The following is a 17780-nucleotide window of genomic DNA, read 5'->3' as shown; positions in this document are numbered from 1 at the left end:
ATAAGTTACTTCCTCCAATCCATAATAAGTTTTTACTAAGTAACCGATACTTATTTTGGATCAATGGGAGCAGTTTATCTTGAGCCATTTTGGTTGGTTAACCAGAACTGCACATCCCCATCCATGTCACCGGCAAGCTGGATACAGCAACCGCAAATCCCTGGGACACTACCACCATGCTAGTTCTTGGATATACTACTATATGCTAAGCTGTTAGTTTTGTAGGTTCGTTTCGCCTACAAAACCCATCCATCTCATTGGCCACTATACCCTAGTAGCTAAGCTGCTACTGCGATATTCGCAATGTCTCTATCGACAAGAATAAATACTAATGATACCAGTAGAGTGTAGAGATGTGAAACCGGCGACAGAAAACAATACGCAGGAAAAACCTCTGAACAATTCCTCCCAGGAACTACATACTGTTTGTAACATCAAGTTGGCCAAGCTGTCTCTTTCAGCCCTGTTACGTACACCCATCGACAAACAAATAACAGTATATGTAGGGAAACATGAACCAAGTTGCAGGGTTTGTTCCTCGCCATCAGCGGCGGCTTGACTGAACCTGTGGAAATACTGCGCAATGGGTGACCAACCATGGATACTTGCAGCGTCACTAGCCCGAGCGGGACCATGCATCCAAACTCCTTAAGATCGATCTTATGTAACCTAGGAAGAACACATATGTGCCGCCACTTGTCGCTGATGCAATGTAGCAGCTGACATGGTCAAGTGTCCGGCACAGCTGAATGATACACCGGAGTAGGCAATGGCAATGTTCTTGCCGCCATTTGTCACTGACAGTATGTGCCCAGTAAAGTTCTATGCTTGGTCCAACTCTAAACCCCAAGAAATCATGATGCAAAATGCAATTTTTGGTGGAAGATCCATAGATTAGGGACAAACCCAGTGACCTGGCGCAGTGGTCTAGGACTCCCGGTGACGCTATTTTTTACTGCTTTTCAGCAGTAAGATCAACTTTCAGAAGATGCATCGACATGAGGGTAATAGATAAAGTAACTACATCGATTATAAATTTATATGCTGAAGTGAGCTATTTAAAACCATATGAATCTCGTGATGTTGTGAGTCGAAACGCAAGGGCCTGATGCCGGCTGCTTGGTGAGGACTGTCACATTCTTTCTTCATTTTATTTTCATCTTTTCCTAGTTTGGATCTTGCCAATTGGCTTGCGTGGAGGGTTGCTTCTTGCCTGTAGAAAAATGGTTGTATAACATTTTGTTGAAAAAAAACATGAAATGCTATTGCGTGTTCGAGGAAAAAAATGCCCACGTTCAGAATTAACTACAATACCTGGTCCTTTGGGTGTGAGGTTATAAATTATAATAGCGACATCGACACGATCATGTCCTCGGACTACAAATCAATGAGTGATAGATATGTATACAAACATGATATTTCCAAAATTTTCTAAGGACGGGCGTGTTGACAGTTGACATATGTCTGATAAGAAGAGTTAATCACACTGATATTCCAATTTGATCAATAGCCTACCTTTTTGCATATGAGCTCAGGAGTACGAAATAACGAATTCTTTCTTCAGGTTGGCCTTGAGGTCCCGGTGGACGATCTTGAGGCAGGAGTCCTGGTGGTGGTAGAGCAGGCCGCTAGCGATGCCCAGGATAATGCTCTGCCTCTATGCACCACTAGAGGGGAACGTAATGAATTATTTATTGTCAGCAGTGGCGTATTTAGTCTGAATCTTATGGTTCAGTGCATTCAAAAAACATGAACATGTTTGCTGCCTAGTTACAGTTAGATCAGTATATTAGGATCTGCAGTTTCAGGTGTTAATTTATACCATAGTGGAAAAAGGAAAAAACAGCCAAAGTACTTGTCCAGTTTTATCAACGAGCCGCTGAGCTTGCTGTATAGATTCAGGCAAGGTTATGCTGTTGCATCTACATCTGTTTTCTGTAGAGTAGTTACTGCAGGGTTGCTGATTAGAGGTATCCTGCACTTATTTTGGATCAGAGGGAGCAGTTTATCTTGAGCCTTTTAGGTTGGTTAACCAGAACTGCACAGCCCCATCCATGTCACCGGCAAGCTGGATAGAGCAACTGCAAATCCCTGGGACACTACCACCATGCTAGTTTAACTTACAGAAGATCCAAAATCAATGTCGGTGACGCAACAGAATGACTGCGTCTTCGAGGGAGCACAGCCTTCCGTCAGCACCAGAGTTGCCCTGATCAAGGAAGAAGTCAGAATGTGGTCGAGAGCTGGCACCCTGGGACTGTGTATCCTCTTGCCGACGACCTGGGACGTCCATTAAGCATCCACTCTTATAATCTTCCTCTTAGGAGGGTTGTAGAACTTTCTATCTTTTCAATGAAATGAAACGCAAAGAGTCCTTTGCGTTTTCTCGGAAAAGTCGGTGATGCTATTTTTTACTGTTTTTAGCAGGAAGATCAACTTACAGAAGATGCATCCACATGACGGTAATAGATAAAGTAACTACACCGATTATAAATTTATATGCTGAAGTGAGCTATTTAAAATCACACGAATGAGCTATTAAAATCATATGATTATCGTGATGTTGTGGGTCGAAGCGCAAGGGCCTGATGCCGGTCGCTTGGCCGGTGAGGACCGTGACATTCTTTCTTCATTTTATTTTCATCTTTTCTTAGTTTGGATCTCACCAATTGGCTAGCGAGGAAGGTCGCTACTTGCCAGTGGACAAATGGTTGTATAACATTTTGTTGAAAAAAGACATGAAATGCTATTGCATGTTCAAGCAAAAAAAATCCCACGTACAGAAATAACTACAATACTAGGTCCTTTGGGTGTGAGGTTATCAATTATAATGGCGACATCGACATGATCATGACCTCGGACTACTAATCAACGAGTGATAGATATGTATACGAACATGATATTTCCAAGTTGTTTTAAGGACAGGCCTGTTGACAGTTGACATATGTCTGATAAGAAGAGTCAACTATACTGATATTCCAATTTGACCAACAGCCTACCTTTTTTGCATATTTAGCTCAGGAGTACAGAATATCGCATTCTTTCTTCAGGTTAATTTTGATTTGCATAGAAACTAGCAAAAGTTTGGGTGCTAGCTAGTAACAGAAAATAAAATTCACGATTGTACCTCAAGCATATCTCATAATAGCGGAAGTTATTGGTGCTGCGTAGAAGCGAAGCTTTCTCCATTTTCTTCTCCATTGACTTCAATGAAGACACCCCAGTACTGTAACTTGCCATCTCTTTGTTCACACCCATTTCCACCCTTACATCCACAACACGTCCCCTATTCTCATCAGCAGCATATAAGTTTGACGGTAGCACATAAATCCACCATGCTCGGGCTCCATGTTGATCACATGATCAATCACCTTCCAAGCTAAACTGGTGTTTCCATGATCACGACATGCTGCGGCCAGTATACACCATATTACAGGATCAGGTTTCACAGGCATCGCCAGGGCAAACCCAAACACCTCCAACATGCCAGATCTGCACACGTCCACCATGCTTCCATAGTGCTCCATCCATGGCATGATGTGATACTCTTCGAACATGGACTTGAATAACTGGTGTCCTTCGCTCACCAGCTGTCGTTCTTTGTGATTTGTACAATGGAAAATTTCGTTTAGCTTTTTTCCCCCGGTGAGCGCCATCAGTTAGATGTCTGCTGGCTGCTTGTATCAGCACAAGATCCAATCCTGATAATAAGTTAATAACATGAACATGTAGGTTAATTAGGCAGGAGCAACTGGTCCAGCACTCCAGTTTGATTGCTACTTGCAGGTCTTGGTCTGCAATTCCTCTGGACTCCACAGGCAAGTAGCTAGGCAAGTGGAGCTAATAGCATATCATAATTCATTTGACTTTCGCGCTCGTGGGATTGCTGCTTCATAATCTATGTGCAAAACTGCTGATTAATTATCAGTTAGTGCCAAGATAAGAGGAGGAGAGTGGGAGCAGGCTGCCTGCGGAGATCACTCTCCCTCCATGTGATGCGAAACTGCCACCCCAGCTAACATTTCCTTTATTTCTTTTTTCTTCATGTGGAAACAACACCCACCAGATCAATCCAAAATGCACGACACTCTGCTGTATCTTGCAATTAAACCGCCTTTTTGTTCGAACTAGATGCCATTTGGCATATAAAGATGTATAGTACTACTCACACTTATTGATTTGACTATATGTACGTAAAAAGGTATTTAGATTTGTGACATGAAAAATAATAAAGTTGGTACTTCACTAAAATATTTCAACGTATTTCACTAAAATTGAGTATAAAGTTAAGGGTGCATCCATAAAGCATATCCATATCTAAAATGTCACGTTTTACGCATACTGTCTTTAACACCAAGATAGCCAAGCCGTCTCTTTCACCACCCTGTTTCGTACGCCAACATAGAAACAAAGAACGGTGTACACAGAGAAAGATGACCAAGTTGCAGGCTTTGCTCCTTGCCATCGCCTTTAGCTGACTTAAACCGTGGAAAAATCGCGCCATGGGTGACCAACCTTTCATAGTACATACAGCGTCACTAGCCCAAGCGTGACCATCCTAACTCTTTCAGGCCGATCTTGGTAACCTAGGAAGAACGGATCTGTGGTGCCACTTGTCACGGACGTGGCGTAGCGGTTGACATGGTCAAGTTTTCAAGAGAGACTACACTGGGGTAAGCAATGGCAATGTGCCTGCTGCCATTTGTCGTTGACAGTACGTACCCGGTCAAAAGTTCCATGTTTGGTCCATCTCTCTAAACCCCAAGAAACCATGATACGGGACGCCAACTTTTTTTGGTGAAAATCCATATATATATATAGGGGCAGACCTGGTGGCGTGATGTGGTTGTCTAGGACTTTGTCAACCCAGTGGCGCTGTTTTTACTGCTTGTTAGTGAGAACATGTTGCAGAACAAAATGTCCGCAAACAAAAATAAATACTCCCTCTATTCCCATTTATAAGGCGTGTGTGCATTTCGTGACAAAGATTGACCATAAAATTAGAGCAATAATATATAGATTATTTTGTACAAAAATAATAGTGCTAGATTTGTATTGATTATTGAAAAATACTTTCTAATGGTATAAATGGGAATAGAGGGAGCACTGAATACCTGTTTCTTTGTGGGTGAGGTTATCAATTATAACAGCAACATCGACACAGAGCATGACCTCAGACTACTAATCAACAATCATGACAGATATGGATACCTATTTCCAAAATGTTCAAAGGACAGGAGTGATGACAGGTTAACCTATGCCTTATAAGAAGACTCCACCACAGTAATATTCCGATTTGACGAAGTGCCTAACTTTTTTCATCTTTTGTAGAACAGTAAGAATTATTTAGTAACAGAACATAAAATGCATGATTGTATTTGAAACATATCTCATGGTAGTGGAGTTGAAAAAAGTTACTGGAGCTGTGTAGAAGAGAAGCTTTCTGCATCTTCTTCACCATTGATTTCGATGTAAGACGACACAGCAGTACTGCATCTTGACGTCTCTTTCCTTGCACCCATCTCCACCCTGACATCCACAACACGCCCCCAGCTCTCATCAGCAGCATATATGTTTGACGCGAGCACATAATTCCCCTGATGGTCGGGATCCATGTCGATCACATGATCAACCACCTTCCTCGCTAAACTGATATTTCCATGATCACGACATGCTCCGGTCAGTACACGCCATATTACAGGATCAGGCTTCACAGGCATGGTCAGGATGAACTGAAACGCCTCGTCTAACAAGCCAGACCTGCACAGGAGGTCCACCATGCTTCCATAGTGCTCCATCCATGGCGTGATCTGATAGTCTTCGACCATGGACTTGAAGAGCTGGCGCCCTTCGCTCACAAGAGCGGAGTGGCAGCAGGCATTGATCATGGTCAGGAAGATAACCTCGTCCGGCCAGAACCCTTGCCTGAGCATCTGGGAAAACCGGACAAGGGCAGCAGCCCCATGCCCGTGCACGGCGAGCGCCTGTATCATGGCCGTCCAGGTCACCACGGTCCTCTTCATGCCCATCGAGTCAAATATCTCGCATGACCTTGTCAGCCTACCAAGCTTACCATGCATATGGATGAGCGCGTTGGCGACACGGGTGTTCGTCTCCAAGAATCCATTCTCGCACGCATACTGCTCCACCCAGTTCCCCAATTCCGATGTACAATCCAATTTTGTGCACGCCGAGATGACCGCGAGCAGGGTGACCTCATCGACCTTGACAACAGAAAGCCTCATATCCTGAAACACTTCCAGCGCCTCTTCCGGGCGTCCATTCTCGCAGCAGGCATTGATCATGCAGGTCCAGGAAACCACGCTCTTGGTGTCTCCCATGCCAGCGAACACCGTGTTCGCTTCAGCAAGCCGTCCGCACCTCCCGTACATGCTCACCAGCGCGTTGCGAAGGCGCAGATCGAGAACGGGGATATTCCTCACGGCGTACCCGTGGAGCTCTCTCCCGTGCGCCAGACCCCTCAGCTGTGCGCACGCGGAGAGGAGGCTCGTGACGGAGAGGTTGTTGGGCCGGGAACCGGCGCCTACCATGGCGCAGGCGGCGAGCAGGGCGTGGTGGGGCTGACGGGAGCGCGCGCAGGCGGAGAGGAGGGTGTTCCATAGAGGGATGTCGCGGCGGGGCGTTTCGTCGAACAGCTGGCGCGCGGCGGCCAGGCGGCCCGAGGCGGCGTAGGACTTGAGGAAGGAGGAGCAGAGGTGGAGGCAGGAGGGGAGGAATCCGAGCTTTAGGGCGTGCGCGTGGAGCTCGGCGGCGGGGGCGGCGGAGAGGGCGCCGAGGATGGCCGCGGCGTCGCGCAAGCCGGCGGTGGCGGCGCTCATGGGTCATGGCGGCAGCAGCACACCCGTGGCATTTGATTTGAGTGCTATGGGATAAATGACAAGAAGGGCACTGTATCCTTCTAAATTTTGGTACTACTATATCAGCCGCATGTAAATTGATAGTGGCGATACGTAGACCGTTTTTTAAATCTATGAAAATTTTACTTTTTGATATGTCAAAAAAATCGCACTTTCTTACGTGAACCAATTTTTGGTATAGCTTTTGCCATATTTTATTATCTCATAAATATGAGTTAGAAATAACAATAAAGAAAAAAAGATACAAAGATATCCGTTTCAGGGTAAAATATACCCTTTACTTTAATTATTTCAAATTATTTTATTTGGAATTTGACCATTTCCACAGGTACTTTAGGTACTTTTTTTCTTTATTTAGAAAGTATAAAGTTCTTTTTCGAAAGATTACCCCTGTCTTTGAAAAATCTTTCATGATATAGGTAATATTGTAATCTACAAATCTGTAAATTTTCAGAATGAAATATGTTCTATTTTGGACTCAGCAAAATTAACAAATCGTGATTTCATTATTGGTGAATAGTAATGACCAGTACACTATAATCTAGATTTTATTATTTGTGAGATTTTGTCATTTTTACTGAGGGCAAATGAAAACGTAGTTCAATCTGAAAATTTACACATTTATTAATTCCAACATTCTCTACGTCTATGTATTTTTTTTCATAATTTTGTGGAACTATAAAATTAAAAGTTTTGAAATTTTTGAGGGAAAAACAAAGAAACCGGCACATGTAGCCCGGGCTATAAAAGATATTTTCGTATGTAAATTGGCATTTTAAGTTTACTGTTGCTTCTATAAAAAACGAAATTTTGAGAGAGCTTTGTAGAAAATATATTAGACTAACTATAAATGGTAAGCCAAAATTCTTCACCACAAAAATAAGATAAGCCAATTTTGGTATGAAATATAAAAACTTATGCTCCAATGTATTTTGGGTAAGCCAGGAGATGAAAGTGTGAAAACAAATATTTTTTTTCTTGTAATGCATTTCCAACTCTAAAGTGAATGCCAAAAATGATATTTTTTCATTAAATAAAAACTCACAGCATAGGTGAGAAACCCCAACGGCGCCCATGATGGGGATGAATCGAGGGGTTTTTTAATGCGATACCCAGGTGTCGAAACCGGGTCGGCAATCTCCAGCTAGAGGGAGCAGGCTCGTGGCCACCACGCTATAGAAGCGTTCGCGTTGAACATAGCATTTCACATCATTTTAAATACGTGATCTGACCCGACGAGTGCATGCGCTGATGCACTTATGCTGAAGCTAACAACATACACACACAAAGTTAGCAAGCTATTAAGCATCTGAGCAGTCAATAGTCCCAAGGACATAAAATTGTTTTTCTAAGCAGAGGCAAAAGTTAAGAATGAAATTGCACAAGTATTTGGCAAAAACCGAGCTAAGACCAAAGGATGTGTGTAAAGCTAACTTTGTAAAACAAAAACAAATGTGATACGGAACTTTTTCACTGGATAGACTCCGCAAATATCAGCTATTTTTAGATGTAAGAATAACCAATGCATTCGTATATCCATTCAATCCGAATGTTTACACAACAACTCCATTGTGCCCTACTGTAAAGGTATACAAAGAGGCTAAAGCCGTAATGGAAATCAAGCATAAGTCTGAAAATCATTCCACCCAAACAGGCTTTCTCGAATGTTTTGAGACACCATCCTAACTCTCAGCCGAGCAGGTAACTGGAGTAGCTGTCATGGAGTATGATGCAGAGGGGTCAATCTTCAATGCTTTGGCCATCCTTTGAGACACCATCCTAAATCTCAGCCGAGCAGGTAACTGGAGTAGCTGTCATGGAGTATGATGCAAAGGGGTCAATCTTCAAAGCCTTGGCCATCCCCTCTTCCTGGCTTGTCTCCCCCCCTGAATCCTGATGTTGCTCCCTGTAACAATAGAAAACATGGCACTCTTAGGAACTGAACTGAGCTTGGTTTGAGAACTGTGGGAGATTTTTATGGTGATAGATACCTGAGCTTCTGCCCGAATATCCTCTAGTTCAGCCACCACTATATCGATGAACAGACAGTTTCCAAACATCTCTGCATTGCAACAAAGTTAATAGCATTAGTAAGATAGCTCATACAATTAACTCTTTAGGGAAGTGTTAACAGAAACAAAAGCATGTGTAAATCTTTCAGATATCATAGCATCCATATACCATCCTAGAGCCACGCTACATTTTTATGAAAAAAGAACATGCTACATGGAATTATGCTACTTTAACAACTTAGAGAAATTAGGCAACAACATGATTGATAATTTGCAGCACGCCATACTTCTAAATGTGCAGGCATGATCCCAACAGGACAGAGAACAGATCTCGTTAAGAAAACAAGACAGAGAGAACACAGTTGCACACAACAACTCTTGCAAAATATTTCTTATCAAAGGACTTATAATACTCATATAGCATGTATACATGATATCTATCACACTAGAAGTACAGCAGACTTCAAATCCTTATGAAATAAGCACTTGTGATGCAAGTTCCCTACTGGTAATTATCAATATTTTGAGATGGAAATCTAATTGTCTCTGTTTTTTTGGGAACAGATCAGGTTCTTCATTGTTATAAGGAAACAAATGTTACTATCTTCCTAGTGCTAAACAACAACTCTTGTACCTTAGCTGAACTTCACTGCCGCCTACTGGAACCCTTTTCTGTTGGAGAATCAACGATGCTTGCAATCATCCACCAGCTCGGAGCAACAAAGGTGGAAATGGGGAAGTATGCTGGCTCAAAAGAAAAAGAGGTTAGTGGAGAATGCCATATTGAGCTTACCTGCACAACTGATGAACTATCCATGGCAATCTCAATAGGCCACATAGATCCGAACTGTTTTGAAGCAACAGCTTGGTTTTGATTTTCCTCCAAGCAACTTGTCAGACAAAAATCAGCAATTTTTGTCACCACGCTGTTATCCAGAAATATATTTGTAGGTCTGAGATCAAAGTGAACGACGCAACTCTTGCAAAGATGGTGTCGACCCTTTCAAATCCCTTGATTACTTTATAGCGCTTTAGCCATGCAGATTCATGCATCTATAAATAAGAGAGAAGTTTGTTAAATATTTGAGATACTCGAAGCTCTTAATCTTCAGAAAGGCTAGATAGTACACATGCATAGGGAGTAATTTCTATTACATGAGTTGGATGCTTGAAACAAATAGTATTTACTAAACCACATGGAAAGTATGCAAACAATCCTAAACAGCCTATCAAAAACAAAAGATACTACCTCCGTTTCAAGGAATAAGGCGCACGCGTATTCCAAGACGAACTTTGACCATACAAATTGAGCAACAAAATCTTGATTATATTATATGTAATTAGTATCATTGGATTCGTATTGAAAAGAACTTTTTAATGATACCAATTTCATACAAACAATGTTTATCTATTTGAAGTAATTTTTGGTCAAACAAAAAGCACGTAAAACGAGGGCGCCTTATTCCTTGAAACGGAGGTAGTAGAAAGCAATGTTATGTGACACATGATCCTACCTTTCATATGAGCATGAAGGCTCCATCTAGATAGACATTCAAACAAGAGCATTTGTCTGGCTTGACAAAAAAATTGTTATATTCCGTCTTTCTTGGTGTGTCAACACATTTTTTTTGTTCTTTAAGTTCAACCACTTGGTGGAACTTCTCATGCATACGTGTGTTGGACAACTTCATTGCAGTTGTACAATGCCCAATCAATCCTACACGTCACAAAAGATACTATCAGTATCACATTGAGTTTTCCCACAAAAGAAGTATCAAATTAAGAGTTTAGATTAACTATGATTATAACCCTTAGAAATAAGAGTCATCATACCTGAATTGAGAGAGCTTGAGTGGAGAGCAAGCTACAAAATAATCAAGGGATTTGCATGGGAGACACTATCTCCACGAGATTCATACTCTTCACTTGGAACTCAAACCTGCAAATATACTACTAGATGACAACATGGTGCCAAAAATTGCAGATTTTGGTCTGTCAAGATGCTTTGATGAAAAGCAAAATCAGGCTCGCTATTACTTCAAAACCGCTAGGATCTATGAAAGCCGGGTTTGAGCTTTCATCCACTCATCTCTTCTGTACTAGTAGCTGTCAAACAAGAGAGAGACATGTTACTATTTATGAAGCTACCAGATCCAACTCCTAGTTACTCAAGTAAAATTGTGCTCATATCTATAGCAGCAGAGATAGATGCCAGGACCAGACCAATATTGTCGACAGACACACAGGGAGTATATGCAGCATAACTTAGATTAGAAGTGCTATTTATGAAGCTACCAAATCCAACTACTGGTTACTCAAGTAAACTTATGCCCATATATATCTATAACAACAGAGATAGATGCTAGGGAAACTTTTGTGGCTGCAATCTAACTAAAAACTGGGTAAAACTGTGTGACAACACCGTCAGTAAAACAGACAAATATAGTCAACACAGACACACAAACAGGGAGTATAAGCTGTGGGCGGAAACTACCGACGAATTCACCAAGAAACTGATGCTAAGTATACAGCGTGAACCTAACAGCATCATAAAAATAGATGACCACCAGCATGGAGCGGGGCTAAGCAAGCAGCGACACTCAGATAGCATGCGGGAGGAGCATATGCAAGATCTACTACCGAACTTAGACAAGAGGAAGAAAGGATATGGTGATTACCTAGAGGCGGCGGGGTGGACTGCGAGATTCAGATCTGGTGAGGTGAGGACTGGGTGAGCACTGGAGGCCCTCTTCTTTAAAGGGAGGCTCAGACCTGGACCTGGCATCCTAATCAGCCCTAACGGGGAGTCCAGCTGGTTGGTCTGCGTTTAACGCCGTCAAAGTCCACTCTACGCATCGACCAAAAAATGCCCCGCCTCCCCTCTCACTGGAACGCTCAGTCATTTTAACCATTTGTTTTTCTTACTGGAAACAGACGAAAGATGCTATTGATCACACTAATCAAGACACTCCCATTTTGTTCGATGCAAAGTCGGAAACTATCCCGTATTTGAAATTTAGAACTCTGCTTCGCCTTCGAGAGTGGACTCGAGATCACTAGTATTTTCACAACCTGGAGAACTACCATAACACACAAATACATCATTACGATAGCTCTTATTATTTTTCCTACCAAGCTACAAAATATTACAACACTTCTCAGCTCAGGGCTTCAGAGACCCGTACATAACTCTATTTGAACCCCATAGCTACCACTGGGATCCTGACTAGGTGTCCCCGGTCACCCTTCATGGTGATCTCTCCAAAACTGTAGGTGCCAGTCACCGACCTCGTCGTGAGGGTCGCCATGATCTCTCTGGACGACCCCGGGAGCACCGTCAAAGCAGGAGGCGAAACCTCCAGGGCGATCTCCGATGACATTCTAGTCATGATGGTGTAGGTTTCTGCCTCGTCGGCCACATTCGTGACCGTCCGCTTCACGGTCTGCGTGCCTTTCAGCTGGGAGACCGTGATGGAGGGGATATTGAGGTCGTAGGGTCGCTGCCCCTTTGGACTGGAGCTGCAGCGCGAGCCGGTTATGTTTGATACTTCACTCTGATCAACGTCAGGGATTGAGCACAAAAATGTGATGTAATCTTGATGAGCTGCCAACACAAGCAATGCAGTATTAGACTTGAATATGGCATTGCTACTTAATAACTCGGAACTGCTTATTTAACAAGAGTTCGATCGAAAGAATTCAACTTACTTGCATCTAGAACAAGGCCAGGATCCAGGGCGGCTTTTGGGTTAACCGCGCCACTACCATAATCAAACGGTGTGGCCCGTGTAAGTGTCAACATTTCTGATGTGGAGTATTGCTGCGCCCTAAGAGGATGGCTGCCCTTGTCGATCGTATTGGCGGTAGTCATCAAGGCAGACTTTATTGCTGAGGGACTCCACTTTGGGTACTTCTGTTTTATTAGTGCTGCAATGCCAGAAATATGTGGTGCAGCCATGCTAGTTCCAGACATCATTGCAAACCCTTCTCCTGAAAAATAACATTGGCACGACACAGAATTTGGTTAGCTCAGATCGAATGGCTGTCTCCCTCTTTACGGATCGCAACCATCAAAAGAGACAAGATTGCTTAAACTACGTAGTCTCAAAGCATTGAGAGCACATTGGCATAAAGGAAGCATAGTGGCATTTCTTATTTTAACTAGACTAATAATCGACTGACCACGACATGCTGAAAACAAGCATGACAAGAGCTTACCAGCATAGTTTGCTTCATCTGTTCCATTAGGCGCCCATGCAGCCCATATAAGATTTCCAGGAGCGAGTATGTCAGGCTTAAGAACATCAGCGTCTTGAAAACTAAAATCTTTTACATCAGGCCCTCTTGAAGAGAACAAAGCAACTTGGGGAGCTGAATTGAACAGTGTTGGCGCCAAACCATCTGCAATACCAACTGTTGCTTCGAACGCTGTAGCCCTTCCAGCCCAATCTCTTGTTGTGGACGAGTTGTAGTAGTCTATAAGATCCTACATAGCCAGAAGTAGTGTCATCATTCTGTATCAGAAATATCATTTTAGACCCAAACATGTATGGTACAAATTTTCTTATTTGCCATGTCAGCCTACAAATAGCAGCAGTAAATGCAATCCACACTACTGCTCTGTAAGCATTTGCAAGTTGATTCCATGAGATTAGTGAATAGTTCTACTGTACACTAACTTTTGGAATCATGACTTCTATGCAGCTGATAGACAAACAACAAATAACAGGCTTATCTATTACCATGCTTAGACTGCATGTTGCATTTTGCTATTTCTATATACATTTAGAAATGGTGTTTGCCAATGGGTGACACTCACAATAAGGTTCCATCAGGGATAAACTACCTTTGTTTTGCTGACATCTGTGATGAGAATCCCGGGAATATTCACAGGCACAGGATCAAACTTTGTTCCTGGGTAACTACTCTCGACAGCAACAACAAAGCCTGCTGCACCAAGACTCCTGGCCGTTTGAGACACTTTCTTGATTGAAGCTGTCCCGGCAATATAATTATAAGAATAGCCGCACAAAAGAATTTTGCCCTGAACCTTTCTCTTATTTAGGAGTTCTGGTCTTTGACAATCTAGAGCACTGTACTTGGTTGCAGATGAACCCAGCAGAGCATCAGTAGCAGAAATAAGGCCGAATGATTTATTTCCATGTGTTGCAGCTGTAGTCAGATGAGAGATTAGAGAATTATCAACTAAATAGAACTTTAAGTGAATTGTAAGAACACCAGTGTCACCTACGGCATAAATGGACATTTGTTGACAGTAATAACAAACAGCACAAAAGGACTACAACTCTACATCAAGTGCCTTTGTGGAACAATGAACAAAACTCAGAACGTATCTTCCGACCAAATCATTTTAACAATTACATAAAAGTGCTGGAGAAATAGTTTACTAGGATCCAATAAGAATCTGGTATAGTAGGCTTCCGACCAAATCATTTTAAGAATTACATAAAAAGTGCTGGAGAAATAGTTACATGGATCCAATAAGAATCTGGTATAATAGGAACCCAAAGTAAAGCTCGTGTGTGATGACTAACACTTTTAAGTATGTGTGGGATGTTGCCAAGGATGCCATGCAAGTTATATTGACCAATGGCAGGCTATATTTTGTTAGAAAACATGCACGGAATGGACTTACGTGATACTCCAAGTCCACCAAGACGCTTTCCATTTCCCAGTATCAAATGATTCTTGTATCTGCGGTCATCAACTCCAGCAGCAACAGTGGTTATCCATGGGCTGAATGACACCAGTGTTTTTGGAAATGGTCCTCCATTTCCGGCAGCTTGGGCAACAAACACACCAGCTTTTACGGCAGAAAGGAGCGCAGCATCGAAGGGATTCAAAAATGTAGTGCGTGTAGCTGTTGATGGGCTATTTGGTCCAACAGAAAGGTTGAGAATGTCAACACCATCTTGAACAGCCTGCAGGTAGCCAGCCATATGTGTTAGCTCCTACATGTTGGAAGCTCTCGCTCCTGACATGTATTACAGCTATCCTGCAGGCATTCTATTGTTATCGCAGAATACATCTATGGCTGAGCAGTAGCAAGTTATAAGTTTCCAGAAATGAGTGCTCAAGTTACCATTACGCGTATTTCACTGTACATCTTACAGTGAAATGGAACTCAAATTCTAAGCTATGCTAGTGAACACACAACAGAAGTAAAACCAGAGCTTATCATTAACTGAAAACAATAACTCCTGCTTCTATTTACAAATGTGAGGCTCTATTTGGGGGCTTCATAAGCTCCAGATCAGCGACACTTGGATAATATATCATACTAGTACCGACTGATCTAGTTTACTTGAACAACCCTGCCTATACTTAACAGTCAACCTCTCAAACAAATATATAATGTTTTCAAAGACTGTTACAACCAAATACATATCTTTCAACATACTCCAGAGGTCACAAAGTTTTTGTTTTTTGCAGGGGCTGAGCCGCAGAGGTCACAAAGTTGCCCCCAACTATCTTTGCAATATCAAGTACAGTGAAATAGTTGGTAGAAATAATTGTACAATTAAATGTATGTGTTGTGAGAAGTGTAGGTAAATAATATAATGTACCTGGTCAATCGCTGCCACAACGTCAGATACATAACCACCAAAAAGTCTGTAAAGAACCTTGTACACAGCTATCCTGAAGAGCACAAACTCAAGACAGTAAGGCATTGGCATTGGTGGGGAAAGAAGATTGCAATGGCACTCTCAATGAATCCAGCTATGATGATACTGACTACTGAAGAGTCCTTCTATTCTTCCCCCAAAGAAAGCTACATGCATTGTTTATATTTTTTGGAAGGAAACAGGTAATGTATTTGGCGTAGCAGAATAATGCAACCTCGGAAAGATAGGATGAACAAAACCCCTGTTTTGAGGTGGGTGATTTAGGAATTGCTGTTGATTGCATAAGGTTTTGCTTTGTTCAGAAAATTCTAACGAATCAAAACTTACCTAGCTCGTGGAGCCATGCCACTTGCTTTGCCAAATTCATAGCCATGCATTCGCACTGGAATCCCATTGTTACCGGCAGCAATTGCAGCTATATGACTGTTGAGGGTAGAAGGTATACATGTGTCAGATAAGGTGTGGCGATCTTCACAAGACCGAAAACAACAACGGTAACTAAATATACAGAAAAAGATGCTTCAAACGGAAAGGTTTCATCCAACGTGACATATGTGGGAAGCAATCTAAAAATGTGAAGAAGAAAAAAAACCTGAAAGGTTTCATGTGTGCATTATTTTTGGTGTGCAATAAAAGCAAAACAAATAGCTTAATAAGGAGGATCATCAGGAGCATGACCTTCCATGACCATCACCGTCCAATGGAGATGCAAACTCAACATCAGGATCAAATGCTCCAGCAGCAATCGCAGCTTTTGCAAAATGTTGGGCCCCAACTATCTTTCCATTGCAGAAGCTTCTATGTGTTGTTGGATCTATCTCACATTTCCCCTTGTAACGAAGAACAGGTCCATAAGGATCAGTTTTGTGGGTAGAGAAGCTTGGATGTTCGGGGTAAATTCCTGAATCCACGAAACCAATGACCACATCTTCACCTGCTCTATCGAATCCACCTCCAGTTGGCCATAACGCTGTTGTCAATCCAAGAAACTGTGGAGTGTGTGTCGTCAGTTTCTGTATCTTTGTATCTCTCTCGACATACTTTACACCTGGGGCTTTCCTTAAGAACTCAGCCTAACACAATAAAACTTCGTATTCAGCCACAATAATAATCCAAAACTGGAAAAAAAAGTGCCTCTTGGCACATTTAGAATACCAATTACCTGCAAAGATGACATGTGAACTGCAAAACCATTAATAAGATGATGGTAACTATAAAGCTTCTCATAAGTTCCTTCCACAAAAAGCGAGTCTAGAAGCTTCTCATGGTGTGTTCGAAGGTGAAGCGAGTATGATGTGACAGCCTCACTGCAAATCCGGAAAATTTAGAGTAAGCATAAACTGTTTGCATCATAAGAATCAGGCTGCAGTGGACAACTTAAAGAGAATTTTTTTCAGTTTTGATACCAAGGGGCCTAAAGGTTGACTTAACAAGTTGATGATCGTATTTAAGGTTTACAAATTAGACAAATAATAAAACATATGAAGGTCAACGACGAGTAGTTAGTTCAGGAGTAATGAACATGAAGCTAAACCTCATCCTCTAGACCACTACAGGGAGAAGGTATCTATCATCACTTCTATTAGGGAGCCAGCTTCCTGAATAGCAAGTTCAAAGTGCAATGGAAGCTGAAAATTGCAATTCATCAGTAACCAATCATATGTTCTCCCAGGATAGACTTGAGGAATCATGCATGGCAGGCAACACAAATAATAAATGTCAAGAGACAAGGTGAAAACCAGCAACAAGAATAGAATAGAATAGAATACCTGGTGATATCCATCTCTTCATCCAAATCCGCCGCGGTCGCCGGAAACCCTTCGACCCCGCCTCTGTAGCTCACAACCGGGTCGCCCTCCATGGTGACGATGTACACATCATGTGTCCCAAGCACTACTTGCGGCACAAAGGCAAGAAGAAGCAGGAAGGCAATGCGGAGCCCCTCCATCTTCACCAATCTCTGAACAGCAATGCCGCGGACCCTTTGAAGAAGAGAGAGAGACTATATCAGAGACAGGCACTTAACACTCCATGAGCAACAGTTGCATCTCTTGGGCACTAGTGGGATCGCAAATGTGCAACGACTACATGCCTGCACTGCAGCAGTACCGCTATAGTAAATCGCGCAGTTCCAGAGTGACGGGAACGGCCCCCATGGGGCCATGGGGGGCGCCCACCGTTGCTCTGTGATGCCGGAGTTGCCGATCTCATAGGTCTCCCATGACGGCCCATTTATGGGGCCT

At 42.5% G+C, this 17780-nt stretch overlaps 2 protein-coding genes and 2 long non-coding RNA genes across 4 annotated transcripts; all 4 read right to left on the bottom strand.

Annotated features, from left to right (window-relative positions):
* Window positions 1-5369: 5369 nt before the first annotated feature.
* On the bottom strand, window positions 5370-6839 carry LOC124684189 (pentatricopeptide repeat-containing protein At1g11290, chloroplastic-like). Its single transcript, XM_047218566.1, has one exon. The coding sequence runs from the start codon at window positions 6837-6839 to the stop codon at window positions 5415-5417; it is 1425 nt and encodes a 474-aa protein (XP_047074522.1). The 3' UTR covers window positions 5370-5414.
* Window positions 6840-8388: 1549 nt separating this feature from the next.
* On the bottom strand, window positions 8389-10473 carry LOC124684188. Its single transcript, XR_006996936.1, has 4 exons — window positions 10405-10473; window positions 9525-9943; window positions 8870-8940; window positions 8389-8784 (listed from the first exon to the last, which is right to left on the bottom strand). It is a non-coding gene; the product is annotated as an uncharacterized LOC124684188 (long non-coding RNA).
* A 13-nt stretch (window positions 10474-10486) lies between these two features.
* Window positions 10487-11729, bottom strand: LOC124684187. The gene is made up of 3 exons (XR_006996935.1): window positions 11569-11729; window positions 10724-10996; window positions 10487-10607 (listed from the first exon to the last, which is right to left on the bottom strand). It is a non-coding gene; the product is annotated as an uncharacterized LOC124684187 (long non-coding RNA).
* Window positions 11730-12008: 279 nt separating this feature from the next.
* Window positions 12009-17500, bottom strand: LOC124684186 (subtilisin-like protease SBT2.6). The gene is made up of 10 exons (XM_047218565.1): window positions 17307-17500; window positions 16700-16844; window positions 16216-16610; window positions 15865-15960; window positions 15478-15550; window positions 14547-14832; window positions 13737-14062; window positions 13109-13376; window positions 12599-12880; window positions 12009-12494 (listed from the first exon to the last, which is right to left on the bottom strand). Exons 1-10 carry the CDS (start codon window positions 17483-17485, stop codon window positions 12082-12084), a joined length of 2463 nt encoding a protein of 820 aa, XP_047074521.1. The 5' UTR covers window positions 17486-17500; the 3' UTR covers window positions 12009-12081.
* Between the last annotated feature and the right edge of the window lie 280 nt (window positions 17501-17780).

Source organism: Lolium rigidum, chromosome 1 (genome assembly GCF_022539505.1).
Source record: "Lolium rigidum isolate FL_2022 chromosome 1, APGP_CSIRO_Lrig_0.1, whole genome shotgun sequence".
NCBI lineage: Eukaryota > Viridiplantae > Streptophyta > Magnoliopsida > Poales > Poaceae > Lolium > Lolium rigidum.
Note: the sequence above shows the minus strand (reverse complement) of the source record. Positions and strands in the feature narration are given on the sequence as shown.